This window comes from Coregonus clupeaformis, chromosome 21 (genome assembly GCF_020615455.1).
Source record: "Coregonus clupeaformis isolate EN_2021a chromosome 21, ASM2061545v1, whole genome shotgun sequence".
In the NCBI taxonomy this organism is placed as follows: Eukaryota; Metazoa; Chordata; class Actinopteri; order Salmoniformes; family Salmonidae; genus Coregonus; species Coregonus clupeaformis.
Genome location: NC_059212.1, coordinates 57,677,366 through 57,702,062, shown reverse-complemented (window position 1 = coordinate 57,702,062; position 24,697 = coordinate 57,677,366). Strand labels below are relative to the sequence as shown.

At 43.9% G+C, this 24,697-nt stretch overlaps 1 protein-coding gene across 1 annotated transcript; it reads right to left on the bottom strand.

Annotated features, from left to right (window-relative positions):
- Positions 1 to 168: 168 nt before the first annotated feature.
- Positions 169 to 19,033, bottom strand: stra6l (STRA6-like). The gene is made up of 18 exons (XM_045206018.1): positions 18,893 to 19,033; positions 18,661 to 18,733; positions 13,295 to 13,395; positions 12,411 to 12,541; positions 11,804 to 11,924; positions 10,450 to 10,495; positions 9,701 to 9,826; positions 9,320 to 9,393; positions 8,836 to 8,947; positions 8,547 to 8,700; positions 8,109 to 8,184; positions 7,900 to 7,981; positions 7,745 to 7,793; positions 4,812 to 4,929; positions 4,353 to 4,472; positions 2,427 to 2,590; positions 1,561 to 1,719; positions 169 to 945 (listed from the first exon to the last, which is right to left on the bottom strand). The coding sequence occupies exons 1-18, from the start codon at positions 18,931 to 18,933 to the stop codon at positions 695 to 697; spliced, it is 1,998 nt and encodes a 665-aa protein (XP_045061953.1). The 5' UTR covers positions 18,934 to 19,033; the 3' UTR covers positions 169 to 694.
- Between the last annotated feature and the right edge of the window lie 5,664 nt (positions 19,034 to 24,697).

Below are 24,697 nucleotides of genomic sequence, written 5' to 3'. Positions count from 1 at the left end.
TTTGATCAATACAAATATTTCATTTGATGTGGATGTTTTGTGTCTTTGCCCATAACTTTGCACCTTTAATGTGAGGACAGGGTTTTGTTCTTTCTGGATTTCCATTAGAATGACAATCACAGACAAAGGGACAGGGCAACAACTCTTACAACTCCAACTATTGAATCCTGCAAGATACTGTTCTTAATTATACAACTAGCTTTTTTGCCAAAGCAGAGATGCTGATATTTTGTTGTTGTTGCTTGAGCTACAGACATATATATTGGTCCACTAATACTAGTAAAGGCCCAGTGCACTACTTTTGTGAGAATTTTTTTTTTAATACATTTTTTATTCTGATTTTTCAGGGAGTGCTGCAGCACCCTCAGCACCTCTACTTCCCACGGCTATGCGGCCTACTAAAAACAAATGGACCATTATGAGGTAAAAAGCATAACTGTGGCCCATTTGTCCTATCATCTTTCACAGTACGAGTAATTATGTAGGTATTTACGAATTCACATTAATCATATTATTCATCACATACAAAACAATACATTGTAAGAGCTTGGCCTACAGAATAATTGGCCTGTAGTAACAAATGTAGCACTCATTAGCCAAAAGGTGTCCTCAATGTGTGTAGGTCTACTAAATGCTATACCATATTATTGTACTACACTATTTCAGGCTGTGCGTGTATAAGCCATGAGAAGAATCAGTCAGTTAATGCCTGCCCATTGGTCATCGTCTGATCTGATGTAACTGCAGTGGCTGTGGCTGTGGTCTCTGGTGCCTGTCCCATATGTTCGGTCTGAGAGACCAGCAGCCAGGCTTGGACCACAGTGTCCTGGTGGTCATTGGGACTGGAGGAGGTCCGGTTCTTCCTCAGGAGGATCAGTCGTGGGTTCTTCATCAGGGTGTAGAGGAGCATCCATCGCCGCCTGGCCCGGCTTCCACAGGCTGAATCTACAACACAGTGGTGTTAGAGAGACTGACATTATCTACAAATATTTATTACGTGTCCTAGTGTTCATATTTCAGGTCTCAAATGTCACTTGCATGAGTTGTGAGGGGTCCAGGATCTGTTCATTTGTCTGTTTTGATCAACAGTCTGTTTTGGGCTACTGAGGTTTGCAGTGGTGGAAAAAGTACATAATTGTCATACTTGAGTAAAAGTAAAAGATACCGTAGTAGAAAATTACTCAAGTAAAATGGAAAGTCACCCAGTAAAATACTACTTGAGTAAAAGTCTAAAAGTATTTTGTTTTAAATATACTTAAGTATCAAAAGTAAATCTAATTGCTAAAATATAAATAGTAAAGTAAGGTACAGATACCCCCAAAAAACTACTTAAGTAGTACTTTAAAGTATTTTTACTTAAGTACTTTACACCACTGGAGGTTAGTTTGATTTGTGTGATTTCAATTTAGACTGATTTGTGCTCTCAGAACCTTCTGATTTCTCAAGGACTATTTAGTCTAATATAGACTCACATTATGAGAAACTTCAACCTAAATGACCTTTTAAACATCCCATTCTTTGATCTGCAGATGTGTTCATGACATCTTGCTGTTAACTGACCTGGCGAAGATGTGTTGTTGAACGTGGAGTACGATGCTGCCTCTGTGGTCCTCTGTTGTTTCTCCAGGGTGTTGGATAGGAGAAGATGGCAGAAACACACCATGACAGGGTTGTTGTGATAGTGGTCTGAGAAAATCATCCCGATCCAAGTGCTGTATCCTAAAATAGACAGTCAAAGAGTTACATTCTATTCTATGTAATTGCCACACAATCTTTGTCATAAAAATCCTGTGAAATGCGGCCACCTTATGTATAAAACATATATTACAGGTCCTATAATATTAAACTCATCATCATGCTTTGATTATTTGAATCAGCTGTGTAGTGCTAGGGCAAAAAACAAAAGGTTCACTCAGGGGGGGCCCCAGGAATGAGTTTGGGAAACCCTGGACTAGATTCCTGTCCGAGGGATGTACTTGTACAGCAGTGGTAGGCAACCCTGGTCCTGGAGTACCACAGTCACTTCATGTTTTGGATTTAACCAACCTGGAAGACCAGGTGTGTTGAATTTAGGCAATCACTGAACTGATCAATTGGCTCAGTTGGTCTGGTGTGGTGCCGAGTTGGAACAAAATCCTGCAGAACTTGCGGCATAACAGGGTTGCCTACCCCCGCTCTAGAGAAAGGAGAGATAGGCTCCTGCTCCTATGAGCTGTTCTTGCTTGCACAGGCAAAGGCTTGTGCAAGGCTACATACTTACAGTATATTACAGTGATTGAATCACCTGTTTGTGTATAGCTGCACCTGTATGAGTTTACAACAAAAAACTATGGGCTTTAGTTATCGCCTTTAATTAGGGTGCAGAGTTTTTCTTGGTCAGGTGGTCAGGGAAAACCTCTGGGCCCTAACTAGGTCACTAAACTGACCAGGGTCCATGGACTCGTATCCCCTCGGCATGATGGTACGGTCGATGCGCGACACCAGCCAGGTGCCCACCACGCAGCTGGTCAGCAGACGCATGATGCAGTTACTCAGGCCCATCACAACATTGTAGAAGAAAAAGAAGTAGTTGAAGTTGTGGAACGCCTTCCTAGAGGGGAGATACCATAGAGTGTCATGTCAACGTACACTGAGTATCCCAAACATTAGGAACGCCTTCCTAGAGGGGAGATACCATAGAGTGTAATGTCAATGTACACTGAGTATACCAAACATTAGGAACGCCTTCCTAGAGGGGAGATACCATAGATGTACACTGAGCATACCAAACATTAGGAACACCTTCCCAATATTTTTCCCTCAGAACAGTCTCAATTCGTCGGGGCATGGACTCTACAAGGTGTCGAAAGCGTTCCACAGGGATGCTGGCCCATGTTGACTCCAATGCTTGCCACTGTTTTGTCAAATTGTCTGGATGTCCTTTGGGTGTTGGACCATTCTTAATACACACAGGAAACTGTTGAGCGTGAATAACACAGCAGTGTTGCAGTTCTTGACACAAACCGGTGCGCCTGGCACCTACTACCATATCCCGTTCAAAGGCACTTAGATCTTCTGTCTTGCCCATTCACCCTCTGAATGGCACACATGCACAATCCATGTCTCAAGGCTTAGAAATCATTTTTTAAAATCGGTCTCCTCCCCTTCATCTACACTGATTGAAGTGGATTTAACAAGTGACATCAATAAAGGATCATAGCTTTCACCTGGAGCAGGTGTTCTTAATATGTTTCATACTCAGTGTATGTATTTCTTGATGTGTATGCGTGGTCCTCTGTAGCTCAGCTGGTAGAGCACGGCGCTTGTAACGCCAAGGTAGTGGGTTCGATCCCCGGGAAACACCCATACACAAAAATGTATGCACGCATGACTAAGTCGCTTTGGATAAAAGCGTCTGCTAAATGGCATATTATTATTATTATGGAGAACATGCACTGTCAAAGTGGGGTCACGGCATATGTGTGTGTGTCTGTGTGTGTGTGTGTTCTTGCATGTGTGTGCGAACAGCTTGACTGCACTTTGTCTGTGCTACACATTTATGCATAATGAGGGTCAACTAGCCCTGGTTTGGGGGAAATGCTGTGTGTCAACCCATAAAAATCTCCTCAAGTCTGTGACCAGAGACATGTAAGACTAACTTGTAAATACTGGTTGTGTTTTACGCTTCACATTAGCTTGGGGGCTTTAGCGTTCAGGTTAGAACCACTATTATTCATCCCTAGTGTTAGCCCTGGGTTAAGAAAAGCTTGTGTAACTAAGGTAAACTAAAATAAATAGCTCTGGGTAAAGAAAAGCTTGTGTAACTAAGGTAAACTAAAATAAATAGCTCTGGGTAAAGAAAAATACTTGTAAAAAGATCTTATTATGTAAATCAGAAAATCCAATACCAATATTTGTCAAAATGTTGACCTGTGCAGTATGATATGGACAGTACAGTGGAGGCTGGTGAGGGGACGATGGCTCATAATAATGGCTGGAAAGGAGCGAATGGAATGACGTCAAACACATGGAAACCATGTGGAAACCATGTGTTTGATACCATTCCAATAATTTTGCTCCGGACATTACCACGAGCCAGTCCTCCCCAATTAAGGTGCCACCAACCACCTGTGGTACAGTACACATCTAAATGTGGGTGTTTTATCATGCACCATGTCCTTACAGCATGCTCCTTGAAATCCTTTCATTAAGGAAATGTTAAGCGTTCTTATTTCTTTGTGTGAATATTCCAAAGAAGTGCACTTACCATAGATTGTAACTGGGTATAGTTGTGATGGGTGAATGACAGGTGACCAGTAGGCTAAGGTGAACGTTCGGTCAAGAGGTTTGGCCTTTATTACATAATACTGTACCTGTTGTTGAGTGCCAGAGGTTTCTTCCTGTCTGAAGGTGAGATCTTGTCCTGAAGGAAGAACACTTGGACCAGAACCCCCTGTAGTATAACCAATCCTATAACGATACCTATGGTCAAACTGATGGAGAGAACATTACTGTATACAGGATAAAGAAACTCACACTGCTTGGATATGCATACATACCAGGAAATATGTTACATTGACCCTCAACGAGTAAAGAAATACCAGTGATCAGTGACATGTTTGAATATGAACTGAGTGGCTCCTTGAAAATATGTTATTTCTGAATAGTTATATCCTGTTTAAAGCAGTTAAAGGGCCAGTTTCCCAAATCCAGATTAAGCCTAATCCTGGACTCAAAAACACTTTCAATGGAGATTCTCTGTTGAGAATGGTTTCTAGTCCAGGAGTAGGCTTAATCTGGGTCTGGGAAACTGTCCCATAGAGTACACTTACAGAACGGTTCCTAGGCTGGTCAACATTTCCAACACTCTTCCATTTTGGATGGGGAGGACCACTCCATAGGCAAAGAGCAACGCAAAGACGAACTGGACAAAGTGAACAATTAGAAAACCTGGAACAAATTAGAGAACTTTTAAATACACAGAATGCATTTCTTTATCTTTTACCTATCCAGTAAATAACAAGTTACAGTCACCTCCAAAATGATTTGCACCCTTGATAAAGATGAGCAAAAAAAGACTGTATAAAATAAATACAAATACTGAGCTATACTGTTTCCAAAAAAAAGGGACAATTATATATTTTTATACTAATACAATAGCTCTGAAAAATAGATTTTGCTTAAGAAGTTTTTTTTTTTATTCTAAAAGATAGCGGTCAATATTATTGGCACCCCTAAAGATGCTTAGAAATAAAATCAAAAGAAAATATGCATTAACATTCTACTTTTTAAAAGCTAATCTCAGTTTAAGGGACAGTATTGTGGCCTTCCATGGCTTCCTGTTTAACTTGGGTATAAAAATGAGGTAACACACATGTGAAATCCATTTGTCATCCATCACCATGGGGAAGGCAAATAACTCATAAATGAAAAGAGACAACTGGTTGTTGACTTTCATAAATCAGGCAATGGGTACCAAAAAAACAACTGAAAAAACAAATATACCACTTACCACTATTAGGGCAACAATTAAGACGTTTGAAACCACAGGAACAGTGGTAAACTTGCCAGGTAGAGGAACAAAGTGTATCTTGTCCCCACACACAGTGAGGAAGATGGTTCGGGAGGCATCAAAAAATCCAAGTGCCACAGTTGGAGAATTACAGAACTTGGTCACATCTTGGGGTCACCAAGTTTCCAACTCTACAGTTTCCAACTCTACGCCAACTCCATGCCAATAGGCTATTTTATTGAGAGCAAACAACAAATGTAAATGCCTGGAGTTTGTTAAACGGCATTGGCACTTGGATTGGAACCAGGTGCAATGGCCATCTCAGGCTCTGGACTTGAAACCCATTGAAAACCTGTGGTTTCAATTGAAGAGGGCAGTCCATAAGCGCAGACCAAAGGATATCAAGGATCTGGAAAAAGTCTGTATGGATAAATGATCTAAAATCCCTCCCAATCTATTCTTCAATCTCATAAAGCATTATAGGTGTCACGAATTCAGCTGAGGCTGCCCCTCCTTGCTCGGGCAGGTTTCGGCGTTCGTCATCACCGCCTTACTAGCCACTACCGCTCCATTTATCATCACTCCATTTGTCTTGTCTTGTCTTGTCTTGTCAATCACACACACCTGGTACTCATTCCCTCATTAGTCTGTGTATAAGCGTTCCCTCTGCCCCCTTGTCCTTTGTGAGTGATTGCTCGTTGTGAGAGGCAAATCCCCGCCTTATCTTAGATCAGGGTTCTTCAATTCCGGTCCTGGAGGGCCGAAACACTTCTGTTTTTTATTTCTACCTGGTAGTTAATTGCACTCACCTGGTGTCCCAGGTCTGAATTAGCCCCTGATTAGAAGGAGAGGATGAAAAACAGAGGTGTTTCGGCCCTCCAGGACCGGAATTGAAGAACCCCGTCTTAGATCATTGGTCACCATAGCAACACCCACCCGTAGTATGCATTCCAGCAGGTATATCTCACTGGTCATCCCCAAAGCCAACACCTCATTTGGCCGCCATCGCTTCCAGTTCTCTGCTGCAAATGACTGGAACGAACTGCAAAAATCTCTGAAACTGGAGACACTTATCTCCCTCACTAACTTTAAGCATCAGTTGTCAGAGCAGCTTACCGATCACTGCACCTGTACACAGCCCATCTGTAATTAGCCCACCCAACTACCTCATCCCCATATTGTTATTTACATTGTTATTGATTTTGCTCACTTGCACCCCAGTATCTCTATTTGCACATCATCTTCTGCACATCTATCACTCCAGTGTTAATACTAAATTGTAATTATTTTGCACTATGGCCTATTTATTGCCTTACCTCCATAACTTACTACATTTGCACACACTGTATATAGATTTTCTATTGTGTTGTTGACTGTATGTTTAGTTTTTGTTTATTCCATATGTAACTCTGTGTTGTTGTTTCTAATCGCACTGCTTTGCTTTATCTTGGCCAGGTCGCAGTTGTAAATGAGAACTTGTTCTCAACTGGCTTACCTGGTTAAATAAAAGTGAAATAAAATAAATAAATAAAATAAAGAGTGAGTAGCTCGGTTGAGCTACTCTTTACTTGTATACAGCCACGGTTGATTTTCCCTTGTGCTAGTTTAGTTCTGTCGCTATATGCGCTACATTATTGTACACTGAATAAACTTTTGATTTCGGTGTTTTACCTCCTGCGCCTGACTCCGTCATTCACACCTCATCACAATAGGAAAAGGGCTTAGTGCTGTTATCCTTGAAAAGGGAAGGTGCACAAAGTGTTGAAAACAGGCGTGTCAATAATTTTCACAGATATCTTTTTGAGATTTTGTTTTATTACTTCAACAAACAATTTCTCTGCGCATTTGTATTAGTATAATTTAGAATTTTTGGAGCATACAATATAGCTCAATATTTGTATTACTTATTTTACAGTTTTTTTTGCTCATCTTTATTAAGGGTGGCAATCATTTTGGAGGTGACTGTATATGTCTCATCCTATATATCCCCTATATGTATTATATGGGCTGAAAGAGCTCTTGCACTACATTTTACATTACATTTACGTCATTTAGCAGACGCTCTTATCCAGAGCGACTTACAGTTAGTGCATACATTATTCTTTTTTTATTTTTCATACTGGCCCCCCGTGGGAATCGAACCCACAACCCTGGAGTTGCAAACGCCATGCTCTACCAACTGAGCTACCTCCCTACCACTAGTAACTGTAAATTTAACAATTAGTTCACAAGGAAGACGAAAGGTTATCTTACCCCACAAAGTAAATGCTATTTGCCATCCGGAGTATCTTGTGATGGCAGCCTGTATGTAATGTTACAAAATATGACTCTTAAATATTTTGACACTACAACTAACATTCCCAATAATTCTGTGGAACATTCTGGAATTGGAATGCGCTGCTACTCACCACACTGACTGCTGAAGTGGGATTATGGAACTTCTCAGGAAGAAAGCCCTTCTTCCCCGCCCACAGTCTCTTCAGATGTTTCCTGTGACAGGGCCAGAATTATAACAGCAATACTAACAGATACTGTTAATAATATTAACAGACCATACCCAATTTACATAATGTATACTGTGTAGACATATGGAATAACTGCATCAAACAGGACATACCGGTAACATGCTAACACATGGAATGTGTATGACACAGACGTTAGGCTGGCAAAGATGGTTGTGGCTAGCCAGGACTCTGGAAAATCAATCAATCAAACAAACTAATACGTAAACTATGCAGAGTGATGAATGATAATGGTCCAGATATTCAGGCAAACTCTGCACTCTTAGAAAAAAGGGTTCCAAAAGGGTTCTTCGGCTGTCCCCATAGGAGAACCCTTTTTGGTTTCAGGTAGAACGATTTTGGGTTCCATGTAGAACCCTCTTTGGAAAGGGTTCTACATGGAACCAAAAAGGGTTCTTCAAAGTGTTCTCCTATGGAGACAGCCGGAGAACCGTTTTAGGTTCTAGATAGCACCTTTTTTTCTAAGAGTGTGGGTGCGGCAACACACGCACGCAAGCACGCACATACACAATAGTCTAAACCATGCTACTTACTTCTGGCAACGACAGCAAATTCCTCTATTTGGGGGATCATGGCTACAAACATCTCTGTCTCATTGCAGGAAGAAGCCAGCTTCTTCAGTTGGTCTTTCAGAACATCCAATCTATCAAACGCATAGTCACTGACACTATAGTCAGCCAAAGTCATCTGTTGAAGGACAGACGCACCCAAAGCACACAGTTAGAAGCACATTAAAATATGTCAAATAAAATACATCAAAGAGGTGTAAAATAACACATTCACTGAGGAAAAGCCTAATCCCTCCCATATAACAAGGCTAACCGTGTATAGGCCAATCAGGGATATGATGGATGTGCCGATCATTCTGTTAGGGAACTTGAAGTGGGGGTCCCAGTCATAGACCCTCCTCTGGAACCAACTGGCCTCCAGTGTCCTATCAAAAAGATTCCGGAATTTAACGAAACCATTCTTAACACTCCATGAAAAATATTTAAGACACACAACCAGTTCATACTGAATGTTTGCATGACCAACAATGAAATGTGAATGATTATGTCACATGTTGAACATAGTAGGCCTAATTTTGAAACCAGGCCAATGGTCGTGTATGTATCAAAGGCATGACAGGCTGTTACCAATGATTTACTTTTAAATAACCACGATATATATTATATTTATATGTCTGTAACTTGAGATGGTAATAACTGAAATGACTAGCCCTACATAGGACACCGTTAATGAATGTAGGGCTAATGCCCTATGTAGGGCAAATTAGGAGCCAGTATTTCTCCTACTGTTGTCCTACCGGTCAATAGGGCTCCTCCTCAACAACCTCTGTACATGCTTGGCCTGGTGACACTGGATTAGCTGCTCTTGGTCCTGAAAGAAGATTCTTGTCAACAGACAAACTCATCATTCATTGGATGATTGCTCCTCAAAGTCTGGCATGCCAAAGACCTTTTGGCATGCTAAAGACCAGTAATGCTAACCTAGACCTCTCCCCTTGTAGGGACGTCAAAAACATTTGCAGGGTGGCATAAACTGAAGCTCATGATATTCTAAATGAGTCGTGAATAACACAAGTATGTCTTTCATCATATCTGATATACGCTATTGGGATTCATTTCCCCATTTCACTGACACACATCCTCAAACGGATGTGGTAATCTCCAACTGAAATTCTCACCTCAGTTTCAAGCTGGAGGCGAATCCGAACAGCCTTGACCAGCATGTATGTGAACCGCCCCAGGAGGAAGATGAGAGACAAAATGGTCGGCCACTGGTAGACTAGCTTCTGGGGACTACCCAGTATCTGCAGAGTACAAGTTCATGTTCACATGGCAGTCATAGATGCAGAAATACATAGGCCTAACAGCCACACCTACTGTAAAGAGTGATGAATGACTTCGCAAATATGGTAAGGGATATAGCATTTGAATGTAGTAAGTGAGAGAAATAACTCATTTGACATGTGTGATAAATATATATTATGGAATGCAATGACATCACATACTGTACTATGAACTATGTGTGAGATGAATGGCTTGGCAAATATACTAAAGGATATATATTAGCATTTGAACGTCAGTCAACAACAGGTATTCAATGCCAATGACGTTAGGATAAGACATCTTTTGTCTGCTATTCAAACAGGCGTTTTCCCATTTTCACTTCTATGCTAACATGCCAGGATGCCGGTAACAGAAAAGGGATTCAACACATTCTATCACACAATCATCTTACGGGTAGTTGGTCATCCCTTCCCAGAAGAGTGGATCTCCATATTTATTTTCACCTTGCTACAGTACTCTTGCTTGCAGGCAGTATATGTTGCTAAACCACATTGCTATACCAGCCTGTTATACCGCATTGTTTAAAGTATTCTGTATGGAGGGGGTAAACGACTATGTGTTGGCGTGTTGAATACTCACCTACCTTACCAGTGGGACACGTCACTGTATCCCACAGTGTGATGATTATCCTGCAAATAAAAACCAAACAGGCTGTTATAGGGAGCCCTAAGATCAATACAACTCATATTCAGTCATATAGCTGGGCAATTCCTGTAATGACTAAATCAAGCTATCTACAGGTTCAGTGCTGTGAAAAAGTATTTGCCCCCTTTCTGATTTTCTCTATTATTGCATATTTTCTATACTCAATGTTATCACATCTTCAACTAAAACATATTAGATAAAGGGAACCAAATAACAAAAAAATATATACTTATTTTATTTATTTAATTAACAAAGTTATGCAACACTCAATTCCCCTGTGTAAAAAGGAATTTCCCCCTTACACTCAGTAACTGGTTGTGCCACCTTTAGCTTCAATGACTGCAACCAAATGCTTCCTGTAGTTGTTGATCAGTCTCACATCGCTGTGGAGGAATTTTGGCCAACTTCAGAACTGCTTTTTTTCCAGAACTGCTTTTTTTCAGCGACATTTGTGGGTTTTCAAGCATGAACTTCTCGTTTCAAGTCCTGCCACAATATCTCAATTGAGATTAGGTCTGGACTTTGAATAGGCCATTCCAAAACGTCAAATTTGTTGCTTTTTAACGACTTTCATGTGGACTTGATTGTGTGTTTTGGATCATTGTCTTGCTGCATGATCCAGCTGCACTTCAGCTTCAGCTCACAGACGGATGGCCTGACATTCTCCTGTAGAATTCTCTGATACAGACCAGAATTGATGGTTCCTTCTTTTAAGGCAAGTCATACAGATCCTGAGGCAGCAAAGCATCCCCAAACCATCACAGTACCACCACCATGCTTGACCGTTGGTGTAAGGTTCTTACTGTGGAATGCAGTGTTTGGTTTTCGCCAGGCATAATGGGACCCATGTCGTCCAAAAAGTTATACTTTTGACTAATCTGTCCATAGAACATTCTTCCAATAGTCTTGATGATCATCCAGGTGCTTACAGGCGCTTTTTGGTCGAGATGGGTCCCATTATGTCTGGCAAAAACCCTACACTTCATTCCACAGTAAGAACCTCATACCATGGTGGTGGTGGTAACTCAGGCTTACTTTATCTCAAATTAGGTTTTGGTTGAAGATGTGATAATATTCAGTATAAAAAATATGCACTAACAGAGAAAATCAGAAAGGGGGCAAATACTTTTCACAGCACTGTAAGTCCCTATAGAGCCAGGAGATATTCGTCCTGACCATGTGCCCTACCTGACCAGAAAAAAACTCTGGACCCTAACTTCAACCGGTCAGGTCTCAGGGTCGGTAAAAACTCCTGACCCTACGTCATGACATCACATCAAACGTGCACTGACCATGTCAAAGAGTAGAGGATTCCCAGAACAGCCCCAAACTCTCGGCAAGGGGTTGACAGACACGCAAAGAAAGGGAAAAAGGCCAGGCCCACCTCGAGAGCACCCACAAGGTACACAAACGCTGCAAAGACAAAGACAAAGTTATGCTTGTGTTGAGAGTGGTGCACATAGCATTGTCACTAGGACCATGTCAGGTTATCCTATGTGGTCAGGAAAAACTCCCAGCCCTAACCATTATCAATGCTACAGTCCACAATACAGCAAACAGTGGCATTCATGAATCAATCAAGTACTCTTCCTAGGTTCCTGCCATTCTAGGGAGTTTTTCCTAGCCACCATGCTCTTACATCTGCATTGCTTGCTGTTTGGGGATTTAGGCTGGGCTTCTGTATAAGCACTTTGTGACATCTGCTGATGTAAAAAGAGCTTTATAAATACATTTGATTTGATTTGATGCTAGGGAGATGAGAAACCCCGAAGGGACTGAGACCCGTCTGAGGCTCTAATGTTTCCTGACACTCCTGATCCACTGGTGTTCCACTCGCTAAACAACATTCTGACACACCCCTGTTCAGTGTTCCATTCACTCCGAAACATTCTTAATTACCTTTGGCCCAGGGTGGAACGTTAAAGGTTACGTAATGCTCTGAGAACAGAAGCAAGACATTGGAGGATACAGCTCCGAAGGCAAACCCATAGGACCATCTGTTACTGAGGTTCCCCATGAAGTCCAGAGGCCTGAGAGAGAGGGTGTAGTAATAGGAGTATGTTTGTATCGATGAAGAGTGTTCAAATCTTATATCACACCCTATTCCTCATGTAGTGCAACATTTAGGACCAGAGCCACACACCCTACTCCCCATATAATCTAGTACTTTTGATCAGAGCACATACCCTACTCCAGGGTTCTTCAATTCCGGTCCTGGAGGGCCGAAACACCTCTGTTTTTCATCCTCTCCTTCTAATCAGGGGCTAATTCAGACCTGGGACACCAGGTGAGTGCAATTAACTACCAGGTAGAAATAAAAAACAGAAGTGTTTCGGCCCTCCAGGACCGGAATTGAAGAACCCTGCCCTACATAAATTGCACTATATATAGAGGATTTCAGATGTAGGATCCTAATTTGATCACTCTTTTGTTGCTGAGAATTTTCCTGCACAGTAGGAAATACAAACTTGTAGTGTATTCAAGGTTTAAAAAGGCTTCTAAAGTTTGTAATTTCCACTTTAAAAATGTCTGACTTAATTGGCCCTAAAGAAAAATGTATCAACCCCTACAAAAAATGTCCATGGATTATAATCCACATAATAATTCACATTTCCTGTTGCTGCAGGATTATTTGTCTGTTGTAGCAAACTGGCTCAAATTAAGATCCTACATCTGTATATTGGGAATAGGGTGTGATTTGAGATAAAACCGGTGTCTGTCTCTATAATTAAGGGTCAGTAAGGGTTGACCGGTAAAGGGTCAGGGGTTACGGTGTGACTCACACAACAATGCCAAACCGGTTGTTGAGAAAGGGGAGCTTCTCATCGATGGGCAGGTGTCTGGATCTCCTCTGCAGGGCCGACAGCACAACCACGATGACGAACTATGTAGAATACACAAAAGAGAGCAGAGACTAGGGTTGCAAAATTTCGTGAACTTTCAAAAAATTCCCTGGTTTTCCTGAAATCCCGGTTAGAGGATTCCCAGAATCAGAAGGGAATAAGCAGGAAATCTGGAATTCTCCAACCAGAATTTCTGGGAAACCAGGGAATGTATTATTTAAATATAATTTATATTTGCTTTGTGGTCTCAGGGCACCATTGAAAATGAGACCCTGGTCTCAATTGGGCTCCCCTGATTAAATAAAAGTTTATTCAATAGTAGTAGTCCTATTTAGCCGTTTAACCCTTTTAACCCTTAAGCATAGCCTTAATCATTGCCTTCAGAAATTATTCCTACCCCTTGACATATTCCACATTTTGTTGTGTTACAGCCTGAACTAAAAATTGATTAAATATACTTTTTTTTCTCACCCATCTACACACAAAATCATATAATGACAAAGTGAAAACATGTTTTTAGAAATGTTTGCACATTTATTGAAAATGATATACAGAAATATCTCATTTATATACAGTGGCTTGCGAAAGTATTCACCCCCCTTGGGATTTTTCCTATTTTATTGCCATACAACCTGGAATTAAAATGGATTTTTGGGGGGTTTGTATCATTTGATTTACACAACATGCCTACCACTTTGAAGATGCAAAATATTTTTTGGGGTGAAACAAACAAGAAATACGAAAAAAACTGAAAACTTCAGCGTGCATAACTATTCACCCCCCCAAAGTCAATACTTTGTAGAGCCACATTTTGCAGCAATTACAGCTGCAAGTCTTGGGGTATGTCTCTATAAGCTTGGCACATCTAGCCACTGGGATTTTTGCTCATTCTTCAAGGAAAAACTGCTCCAGCTCCTTCAAGTTAGATGGGTTCCGCTGGTGTACAGCAATCTTTAAGTCATACTACAGATTCTCAATTGGATTGAGGTCTGGGCTTTGACTAGGCCATTCCAAGACATTTAAATGTTTCCCCTTAAACCACTTGAGTGTTGCTTTAGGAGTATGCTTAGGGTCATTGTCCTGCTGGAAGGTGAACCTCCGTCCCAGTCTCAAATCTCTGGAAGACTGAAACAGGTTTCCCTCAAGAATTTCCCTGAATTTAGCGCCATCCATCATTCCTTCAATTCTGACCAGTTTCCCAGTCCCTGCCGATGAAAAACATCCCCACAGCATGATGCTGCCACCACCATGCTTCATTGTGGATGGTGTTACATTTACATTTTAGTCATTTAGCAGACGCTCTTATCCAGAGCGACTTACAGTTAGTGAGTGCATAATTTTTTTTTTTCTCATTCTGGTCCCCCGTGGGAAACGAACCCACAACCCTGGCGTTGCAAACGGCATGCTCTACCAACTGAGCTACACGGGACTACAAGGGTGATGAGAGGTGTTGGGTTTGCGCCAGACATAGCGTTTTCCTTGATGGCCAAAAAGCTCAATTTTAGTCTCATCTGACCAGAGTACCTTCTTCCATATGTTTGGGGAGTCTCCCACATGCCTTTTGGCGAACACCAAACGTGTTTGCTTATTTTTTTCTTTAAGCAATGGCTTTTTTCTGGCCACTCTTCCATAAAGCCCAGCTCTGTGGAGTGTACGGCTTAAAGTAGTCATATGGACAGATACGCCAATCTCCGCTGTGGAGCTTTGCAGCTCCTTCAGGGTTATCTTTGGTCTCTTTGTTGCCTCTCTGATTAATGCCCTCCTTACCTGGGCTGTGAGTTTTGGTGGGCAGCCCTCTCTTGGCAGGTTTGTTGTGGTGCCATATTCTTTCAATTTTTTCATAATGGATTTAATGGTGTTCCGTGGGATGTTCAAAGTTTCTGATATTTTTTTATAACCCAACCCTGATCTGTACTTCTCCACAACTTTGTCCCTGACCTGTTTGGAGAGCTCCTTGGTCTTCATGGTGCCGCTTGCTTGGTGGTGCCCCTTGCTTAGTGGTGTTGCAGACTCTGGGGCCTTTCAGAACAGGTGTATATACAGTGGGGGAAAAAAGTATTTAGTCAGCCACCAATTGTGCAAGTTCTCCCACTTAAAAAGATGAGAGAGGCCTGTAATTTTCATCATAGGTTCACGTCAACTATGACAGACAAATTGAGATAAAAAAATCCAGAAAATCAGATTGTAGGATTTTTAATGAATTTATTTGCAAATTATGGTGGAAAATAAGTATTTGGTCACCTACAAACAAGCAAGATTTCTGGCTCTCACAGACCTGTAACTTCGTCTTTAAGAGGCTCCTCTGTCCTCCACTCGTTACCTGTATTAATGGCACCTGTTTGAACTTGTTATCAGTATAAAAGACACCTGTCCACAACCTCAAACAGTCACACTCCAAACTCCACTATGGCCAAGACCAAAGAGCTGTCAAAGGACACCAGAAACAAAATTGTAGACCTGCACCAGGCTGGGAAGACTGAATCTGCAATAGGTAAGAAGCTTGGTTTGAAGAAATCAACTGTCGGAGCAATTATTAGGAAATGGAAGACATACAAGACCACTGATAATCTCCCTCGATCTGGGGCTCCACGCAAGATCTCACCCCGTGGGGTGAAACAGATCACAAGAACGGTGAGCAAAAATCCCAGAACCACACGCGGGGACCTAGTGAATGACCTGCAGAGAGCTGGGACCAAAGTAACAAAGCCTACCATCAGTAACACACTACGCCGCCAGGGACTCAAATCCTGCAGTGCCAGACGTGTCCCCCTGCTTAAGCCAGTACATGTCCAGGCCCGTCTGAAGTTTGCTAGAGTGCATTTGGATGATCCAGAAGAGGATTGGGAGAATGTCATATGGACAGATGAAACCAAAATATAACTTTTTGGTAAAAACTCAACTCGTCGTGTTTGGAGGACAAAGAATGCTGAGTTGCATCCAAAGAACACCATACCTACTGTGAAGCATGGGGGTGGAAACATCATGCTTTGGGGCTGTTTTTCTGCAAAGGGACCAGGACGACTGATACGTGTAAAGGAAATAATGAATGGGGCCATGTATCGTGAGATTTTGAGTGAAAACCTCCTTCCATCAGCAAGGGCATTGAAGATGAAACGTGGCTGGGTCTTTCAGCATGACAATGATCCCAAACACAACGCCCGGGTAACGAAGGAGTGGCTTCGTAAGAAGCATTTCAAGGTCCTGGAGTGGCCTAGCCAGTCTCCAGATCTCAACCCCATAGAAAATCTTTGGAGGGATTTGAAAGTCCGTGTTGCCCAGCAACAGCCCCAAAACATCACTGCTCTAGAGGAGATCTGCATGGAGGAATGGGCCAAAATACCAGCAACAGTGTGTGAAAACCTTGTGAAGACTTACAGAAAACATTTGACCTGTGTCATTGCCAACAAAGGGTATATAACAAAGTATTGAGAAACTTTTGTTATTGACCAAATACTTATTTTCCACCATAATTTGCAAATAAATTCATTAAAAATCCTACAATCTGATTTTCTGGATTTTTTTATCTCAATTTGTCTGTCATAGTTGACGTGTACCTATGATGAAAATTACAGGCCTCTCTCATCTTTTTAAGTGGGAGAACTTGCACAATTGGTGGCTGACTAAATACTTTTTTTCCCCACTGTATACTGAGATCAGTTGACAGATCATGTGACACTTAGATTGCACAAAGGTGGACTTTATTTAACTAATTATGTGACTTCTGAAGGTAATTGGTTGCACCAGATCTTATTTAGGGGCTTCATAGCAAAGGGGGTGAATACATATGCACGCACCACTTTTCCGTTATTTATTTTTTAGAATATTTTGGAAATGTTTTTTTGTTTTTTTTACTTCACAAATGTGGACTATTTTGTGTATGTCCATTACATGAAATCCAAATAAAAATCAATTTAAATTACAGGTTGTAATGCAACAAAATAGGAAAAATGCGAAGGGGGGTGAATTATTTTGCAAGGCACTGTAAGTATTCACACCCCTGAGTCAATAATTGTTAGAATCACATTTGGCAACGATCACAGCTGTAAGTCTTTCTGGGTAAGTCTCAAAGACCTTTGAACACCTGGATTGTACAATATTTGCACATTATTCTTTAAAAAAATTCTTCAAGCTCTGTCAAGTTGGTTGTTGATAAGACAGCCATTTTCAAGTCTTGCCATAGATTTTCAAGACTGTAACTAGGCCACTCAGGAACATTCAATGCGGTATTGCTAAGCGACTCCAGTGTATATTTGGCCTTGTGTTTTAGGTTATTGTCCTGCTGAAGGTGAATCTGTCTCCGTGTCTGTTCGAAAGCAGACTGAACCAGGTTTTCCTCTAGGATTTTGCCTGTGCTTATCTCTATTCAGTTTCTTTTTTATCCCCCCAAAAACTCCCTAGTCCTTCCCGATGACAAGCATACCCATAACATGATGCAGCCACCATCATGCTTGAAAATATGAAGAGTGATACTCAGTGATGTGTTGTGTTTGTCCCAAACATAAGACTTTGTATTCAGGACATAAAGTACATTTCTTTACCACATTTTTACAGTTTTACTTTAGTGCCTTGTTGCAAACAGGGTGCATGTTTTGGAATATATTTTTATTCTGTAAAGGCTCCCTTCATTTTACTCAGTAAATTAGGTTAGTATTGTGGAGTAACTACAATGGTGCTTATGCTGATCCATCCTCAGTTTTCTCCTATTATTGTGGACTAACTACAATGTTGTTTATCCATCCTTAGTTTTCTCCTATTGCAGCCATTAAACTCTGTAACTATTTTAAAGTCACCATTGTCCTCATGGTGAAATCCCTGAACAGTTTCCTTCCTTTCCGCTAACTGAGTTAAGAAGGACGCCTGTATCTTTGTAGTGGCTGGGTTTATTGATACACCATCCAAAGTGTAATTAATAACTTCACCATGCTCAAAGCGATATTCAATGTCTGCATTTTTTCTACCAATAGGTGCCCTTCTTTGCGAGGCATTGGAAAACATTATGTGTGTTTGAAATTCACTGCTCGACTGAGGGACTTTACAGATGAGGAAGTCATGTTAAACACTATTATTGCACACAGAGTGAGTCCATGCAACTTATTATGTGACTTGTTAAGTACATGTTTACTCCTGAACTTATTTAGGCTTGCCATAAAAAAGGGGTTGAATATTATGTTTATTAATTAATTTGTAATAAAATCCAAAAACAGAATTCCACCTTGGCGTTATGGGGTATTGTGACACAATACAGGTGTCAAGTAAAGTGTTACCTTGATGTTAGTGTACTGTATGGTCACAGAGAGACCCCTTACCGATGGAATAAGAGAATAGTGCAGGAAGAGGTCCATGGATACACCACTGTCACAGGTCTGGTTAGGAGAGCCCCTTCACGACAAAAATAAATAAATAATTAAAAAAGGAAAGTGGACTTTCAGACTGAATAATTTCCTCCATGAACAAATTAGTAAGATGTACGGATTTACAGTTATCAAGCTTGCCTTTATAACTGATCCAGTAGTTAGCCATAATTAGAATTGTACTCACATGTTGCCTCTTATGTTGTTACCACTTTCAGGAAGTAACATAAAAGATAGTCGTTTCTGTTGTTGCTTTTAAGGACTATCTACTGATATCTCTCAAAGACCAGTTTCCTAGTTGCAGTCATGTGACGTACCTTTGACCCCAAAAGCCAACCTTCACAAGTGGCACCTTGTGCTACCGTATTGACTGATATGTTACCGTGCAATAGCACTGTCAACAGAGAGCCAGTAACAGATAACCAAGGGATCGATTCCCTTTAGGTTTTCTCCCTCCAAAGCATAGTTATTTTCCTGTGAGTTTATCATTACCAAGCTCGTCACTCGTCCTCACTGTAAAAGGAATTATTGTATGGGATATTTTTCAACAGTGCTTTGAGGAACAGTAAGAAACAAAAGGTTTTATTTTGAGGAAACAATGCTTTGACGGTTGAGTGCTTTCGATATACTCTGTCATTTAAGTTAGTACTGTGGAGTAAGTCCAATGTTCTTGATCTGTCACGCGACGTGTATGCGGCAGCGAAGTCAAAAGCAGGACACAGAGCGGCTGGCAACGTTTTTTACTGAACACAGTAAATCAACGTACAAAACAACAAACCTCCAAACAGGGAGGAAAGCACAAAGACCCATACATACAGAACTGCCGGAATGACAACAAACAATAACACACAAAATACCAATGAGAGACAGGGGTTAATATAGGGAATACAATCCAACATAATGGGAAACAGGTGTAAACAATAAAGACCAAACAAGACAAACACCGAAACATCGATCGGCAGCAGCTAGTACTCCGGGGACGACGAACGCCGAAGCCTGCCCGAGCAAGGAGGAGGAGCAGCCTCGGCTGAATCCGTGACAGTACCCCCCCCCCTTGACGCGCGGCTCCAGCCGTGCGCCGACCCCTGCCTCGGGGACGGCCAGGAGGACGCGGAGCAGGGCGAGTCGGATGACTCCGGTGGAAATCCCTCAACAGGGAGGGATCTAGGATGTCCCTCCTAGGGACCCAGCACCGTTCCTCTGGACCGTACCCCTCCCACTCCACGAGATACTGCAGACCCCCCATCCGACGCCTCGAATCCACGATGGAACGGACTGAGTACGCCGGAGCCCCCTCGATGTCTAGTGGGGGCGGAGGAGCCTCTCGTATCTCATTCTCCTGGAGTGGACCAGCTACCACTGGCCTGAGGAGAGACACATGGAACGAGGGGTTAATGCGGTAATTAATGGGCAGTTGTAACCTATAACATACCTCGTTCAATCTCCTCAGGACTTTAAATGGCCCCACAAACCGCCGACCCAGCTTCCGGCAGGGCAGGCGAAGGGGCAAGTTTCGGGTCGAGAGCCAGACCCGATCTCCCGGTGCATAAACCGGACCCTCACTGCGGTGGCGATCGGTGCTCGCCTTTTGACGTCTGATAGCCCGCTGCAGATGGACATGCGCAGCGTTCCATGTTTCCTCCGAGCGCCGAAACCACTCATCCACCGCAGGGGCTTCGATCTGGCTCTGATGCCAGGGTGCCAGGACCGGCTGATAACCCAGCACACACTGAAAAGGCGTAAGATTAGTGGAGGAGTGGCGGAGTGAGTTTTGGGCTATCTCTGCCCAGGGGATATACCCCGACCACCGGTCCTGGCAATAGGACCTCAGAAACCTACCCACATCCTGGTTTACTCTCTCCACCTGCCCATTACTCTCAGGGTGAAAACCCGAGGTAAGGCTAATCGAGACCCCCAAACGTTCCATAAACGCCCTCCAGACTCTAGAGGTGAACTGGGGACCCCGCTTAGACACTATATCCTCAGGCACCCCATAGTGCCGGAAGACGTGAGTAAACAGAGCGTTGGCCGTTTGTAGGGCTGTAGGAAGACCTGGCATAGGAATGAGACGGCAGGCCTTAGAAAACCGATCCACAACGACCAAGATCGTGGTATTCCCCTGGGAGGGGGGAAGGTCCGTGACAAAATCCACCGATAGGTGAGACCACGGCCGTTGTGGAACGGGTAGAGGTTGTAACTTCCCTCTGGGCAGGTGTCTAGGCGCCTTACACTGGGCGCACACCGAGCAGGAAGAAACGTAAACCCTCACGTCCCTAGCTAAGGTGGGCCACCAGTACTTCCCGCTAAGGCAGTGCACTGTCCGACCAATACCAGGATGACCAGAGGAGGGTGACGTGTGAGCCCAATATATCAGTCGATCACGGACCTCGAGCGGCACGTACCTCCGCCCCTCTGGACACTCTGGGGGAGTAGGGTCGGCACGTAACGCCCGCTCGATTTCCGCATCGACCTCCCACACCACCGGTGCCACCAGACAAGACTCCGGAAGTATGGGAGTGGGCTCAATGGAACTCTCCTCTGTGTCATATCGTTGGGACAGGGCGTCTGCCTTAGCGTTCTGTGACCCTGGTATATAAGTGAGCTTAAATACAAACCGGGTAAGAAACATGGCCCACCTAGCCTGACGAGGGTTCAGTCTCCTCGCTGCCCGGATGTACTCCAGGTTACGATGGTCAGTCAGAATGAGAAAAGGGTGTTTAGCCCCCTCAAGCCAATGCCTCCACACCTTCAGGGCTTGGACCACCGCTAGCAGCTCCCTGTTCCCCACGTCATAATTGCGTTCCGCCGGACTGAGCTTCTTGGAATAGAAAGCACAGGGGCGGAGTTTTGGAGGCGTGCCCGAGCGCTGAGACTGGCACCGATCCCCGCCTCGGACGCATCCACCTCAACTTGGAACGCCAAAGAGGGATCCGGATGTGCCAGCACCGGAGCCGAGGTGAACAGGTCCTTCAGATGTCTAAACACCCTGTCCGTCTCAGCCGACCACTGCAAACGCACCGGGCCCCCCTTTAGCAGGGAGGTGATGGGAGCTGCTACCTGTCCAAAGCCCCGGATAAACCTCCGGTAGTAATTGGCAAAACCCAAAAACCGCTGCACCTCCTTCACCGTGGTGGGAGTCTGCCAATTACGCACAGCTGAAACGCGGTCAATCTCCATCTCCACCCCTGACGCGGACAACCGATGTCCCAGGAAGGAAATGGACTCCTGAAAAAACAGACATTTCTCCGCCTTCACATACAGGTCATGCTCCAACAGTCTACCCAGCACCCGACGCACCAGGGACACATGTTCGGCTCGTGTAGCGGAGTATATTAGAATGTCATCAATATACACCACTACACCCTGTCCATGCAAATCCCTGAAAATCTCTTCCACAAATGATTGGAAGACTGAAGGAGCATTCATTAAACCGTATGGCATGACGAGGTACTCATAGTGACCCGAGGTGGTACTGAATGCTGTCTTCCACTCATCTCCCTCCCTAATGCGCACCAGGTTGTACGTGCTCCTGAGATCCAATTTTGTGAAGAATCGCGCCCCGTGTAATGACTCCGTCATACTAGCAATCAGAGGGAGAGGATAGCTGTATTTGATTGTAATCTGATTGAGACCACGGTAATCAATACACAGGCGTAAACCCCCACCCTTCTTCTTCACAAAAAAGAAACTTGAGGACGCAGGGAAAGTGGACGGCCGTATGTATCCCTGTCTCAGAGATTCGGTGACGTGTGTCTCCATAGCTGCCGTCTCCTCCTGAGACAGAGGATACACATGACTATGTGGAAGCGCAGTGCCTACTTGGAGGTCTATCGCACAATCCCCCTGTCGATGAGGTGGTAATTGAGTCGCCTTCTTTTTACAGAAGGCGAGTGTCAAATCGGCATACTCAGGAGGAATGTGCATGGTGGGAATTTGGTTCGGACTTTCCACCGTCGTTTGTCCTACGGAAACACCTACACACCGCCCGACACACTGATCAGACCATCCCTTGAGAGCCCTCTGTTGCCATGAAATGTTGTGGTCATGAGATGTTAACCAGGGAAGCCCCAACACCACGGGAAACGCAGGAGAGTCAATCAAATACAACTGTATAATCTCCTCATGGCCCTCCTGCGTCTTCATCTTAAGTGGCGCTGTGACCTCCCTAATCAATCCCGACCCCAAAGGGCGGCTATCTAGGGCATGGATGGGGAAGGGCACATCAACTGGTACAATAGGAATCCCTAACTTATACGTGAACCGGCGATCGATAAAATTCCCAGCTGCGCCTGAATCTACTAGCGCCTTATGCTGGGAGTGAGAAGAAACCTCGGGAACCACAACTTTAATACACATATGTACAACAGAGAGCTCTGGGTGAGTTGGGTGCTTACTCACCTGGAATGATTCATCAGTGCGTTGCCTACTGCCTCGATTCCTAGGAGACCCTCCCCAGCACTGAACCGCAGTGTGTCCTCTGCGGCCACAGTTGGTGCAGGGGACAGACTCTCTCCTGGTCTCTCTCCTGGTCTCCCTAGCACCAGCACCCCCGAGCTCCATAGGGCTCGGCTCGGAAGTGCTGGGGGATGGAATGGACGGCCCCGACTCCGGACGTCCGCGGGTAGCCAACAGGGTATCTAGGCGAATTGACATGTCCACCAGCTGATCGAAGCTTAGGTTGGTGTCCCTGCAGGCCAACTCCCGAGGAACGTCCTCCCTTAGGCTGCACCTGTAGTGGTTGATGAGGGCCCTCTCATTCCATCCCGCATTGGCAGCCAGAGTCCGGAAGTCCAGTGCGAACTCCTGCGCACTCCTCTTCCCCTGTCTGAGGTGGAACAGACGCTCACCCGCCGCCTTCCCCTCTGGGGGATGATCGAACACCGCCCTGAAGCGGCGGGTGAACTCAGCATAGTTGACTGTAGCGGCATCTATTCCCCCCCACTCGGCGTTGGCCCACTCCAGTGCCTTGCCGGACAGACAGGAGATGAGGGCGGACACGATCTCGTATCCCGAGGGCACCGGGTGGATGGTTGTCAGGTAGTTCCACTTGGAGCAGGAAACCCTGACACCCGGCCGCGGTGCCATCATAAGCCCTCGGGAGCGAGAGCCGAATCCCACTGGACTCCGGAGGTGAAGTGATGGGTATAGCTGATGGTGGTGGTATCGTTGGAGGAGGTGTGGGCAAACCTCCTCTTTCCCATCGCCTCAAGGTGTTCATCACTCCTTCCATGGCGGTGCCGAGATCCTGGATCATGGCCGCTTGTTGTATAACGCGCTCCTCCAGTGATCCAGCTGGCACCGCCGCTCCTGCTGACTCCATGTCTAGGTGTGTTATTCTGTCACGCGACGTGTATGCGGTAGCGAAGTCAAAAGCAGGACACAGAGCGGCTGGCAACGTTTTTTACTGAACACAGTAAAATCAATGTACAAAACAACAAACCTCCAAACAGTGAGGAAAGCACAAAGACCCATACATACAAGAACTGCCGGAATGACAACAAACAATAACACACAAAATACCAATGAGAGACAGGGGTTAATATAGGGAATACAATCCAACATAATGGGAAACAGGTGTAAACAATAAAGACCAAACAAGACAAACACCGAAACATCGATCGGCAGCAGCTAGTACTCCGGGGACGACGAACGCCGAAGCCTGCCCGAGCAAGGAGGAGGAGCAGCCTCGGCTGAATCCGTGACATGATCCATCCTCAGTTTTCTCCTATCACAGCAATTAAACTGTAACTATTTTAAAGTCACCATAGGAGTCAAGGTGAAACCCCTGAGTGGTTTCCCTCTCAGGCAACTGAGTTAGGAAGGACGCCTGTATCTTTGTAGTGACTGGGTGTATGGATACACCATCCAAAGGGTAATTAATAACTTCAACATGCTCAAAGGGATATTCAATGTCTGCTTTAAAAATAAATATGTACAGTACCAGTCCAAAGTTTGGACACACCTACTAATTCCAGGGTTTTTTCTTTATTTT

What these genes read in the sequence shown, in the direction of transcription:
- stra6l (XM_045206018.1), bottom strand. Translation starts at nt 18,933, where the DNA reads ATGTTACTTCCTGAAAGTGGTAACAACATAAGAGGCAACAT. An exon ending in AACCGGTTTGGCATTGTTGT is followed by an intron (nt 12,542 to 13,294) that starts GTGAGTCACACC and finishes CCTCTCTCTCAG; the next exon opens with GCCTCTGGACTTCATGGGGA. An exon ending in CCACTTCAGCAGTCAGTGTG is followed by an intron (nt 7,794 to 7,899) that starts GTGAGTAGCAGC and finishes CATTACATACAG; the next exon opens with GCTGCCATCACAAGATACTC.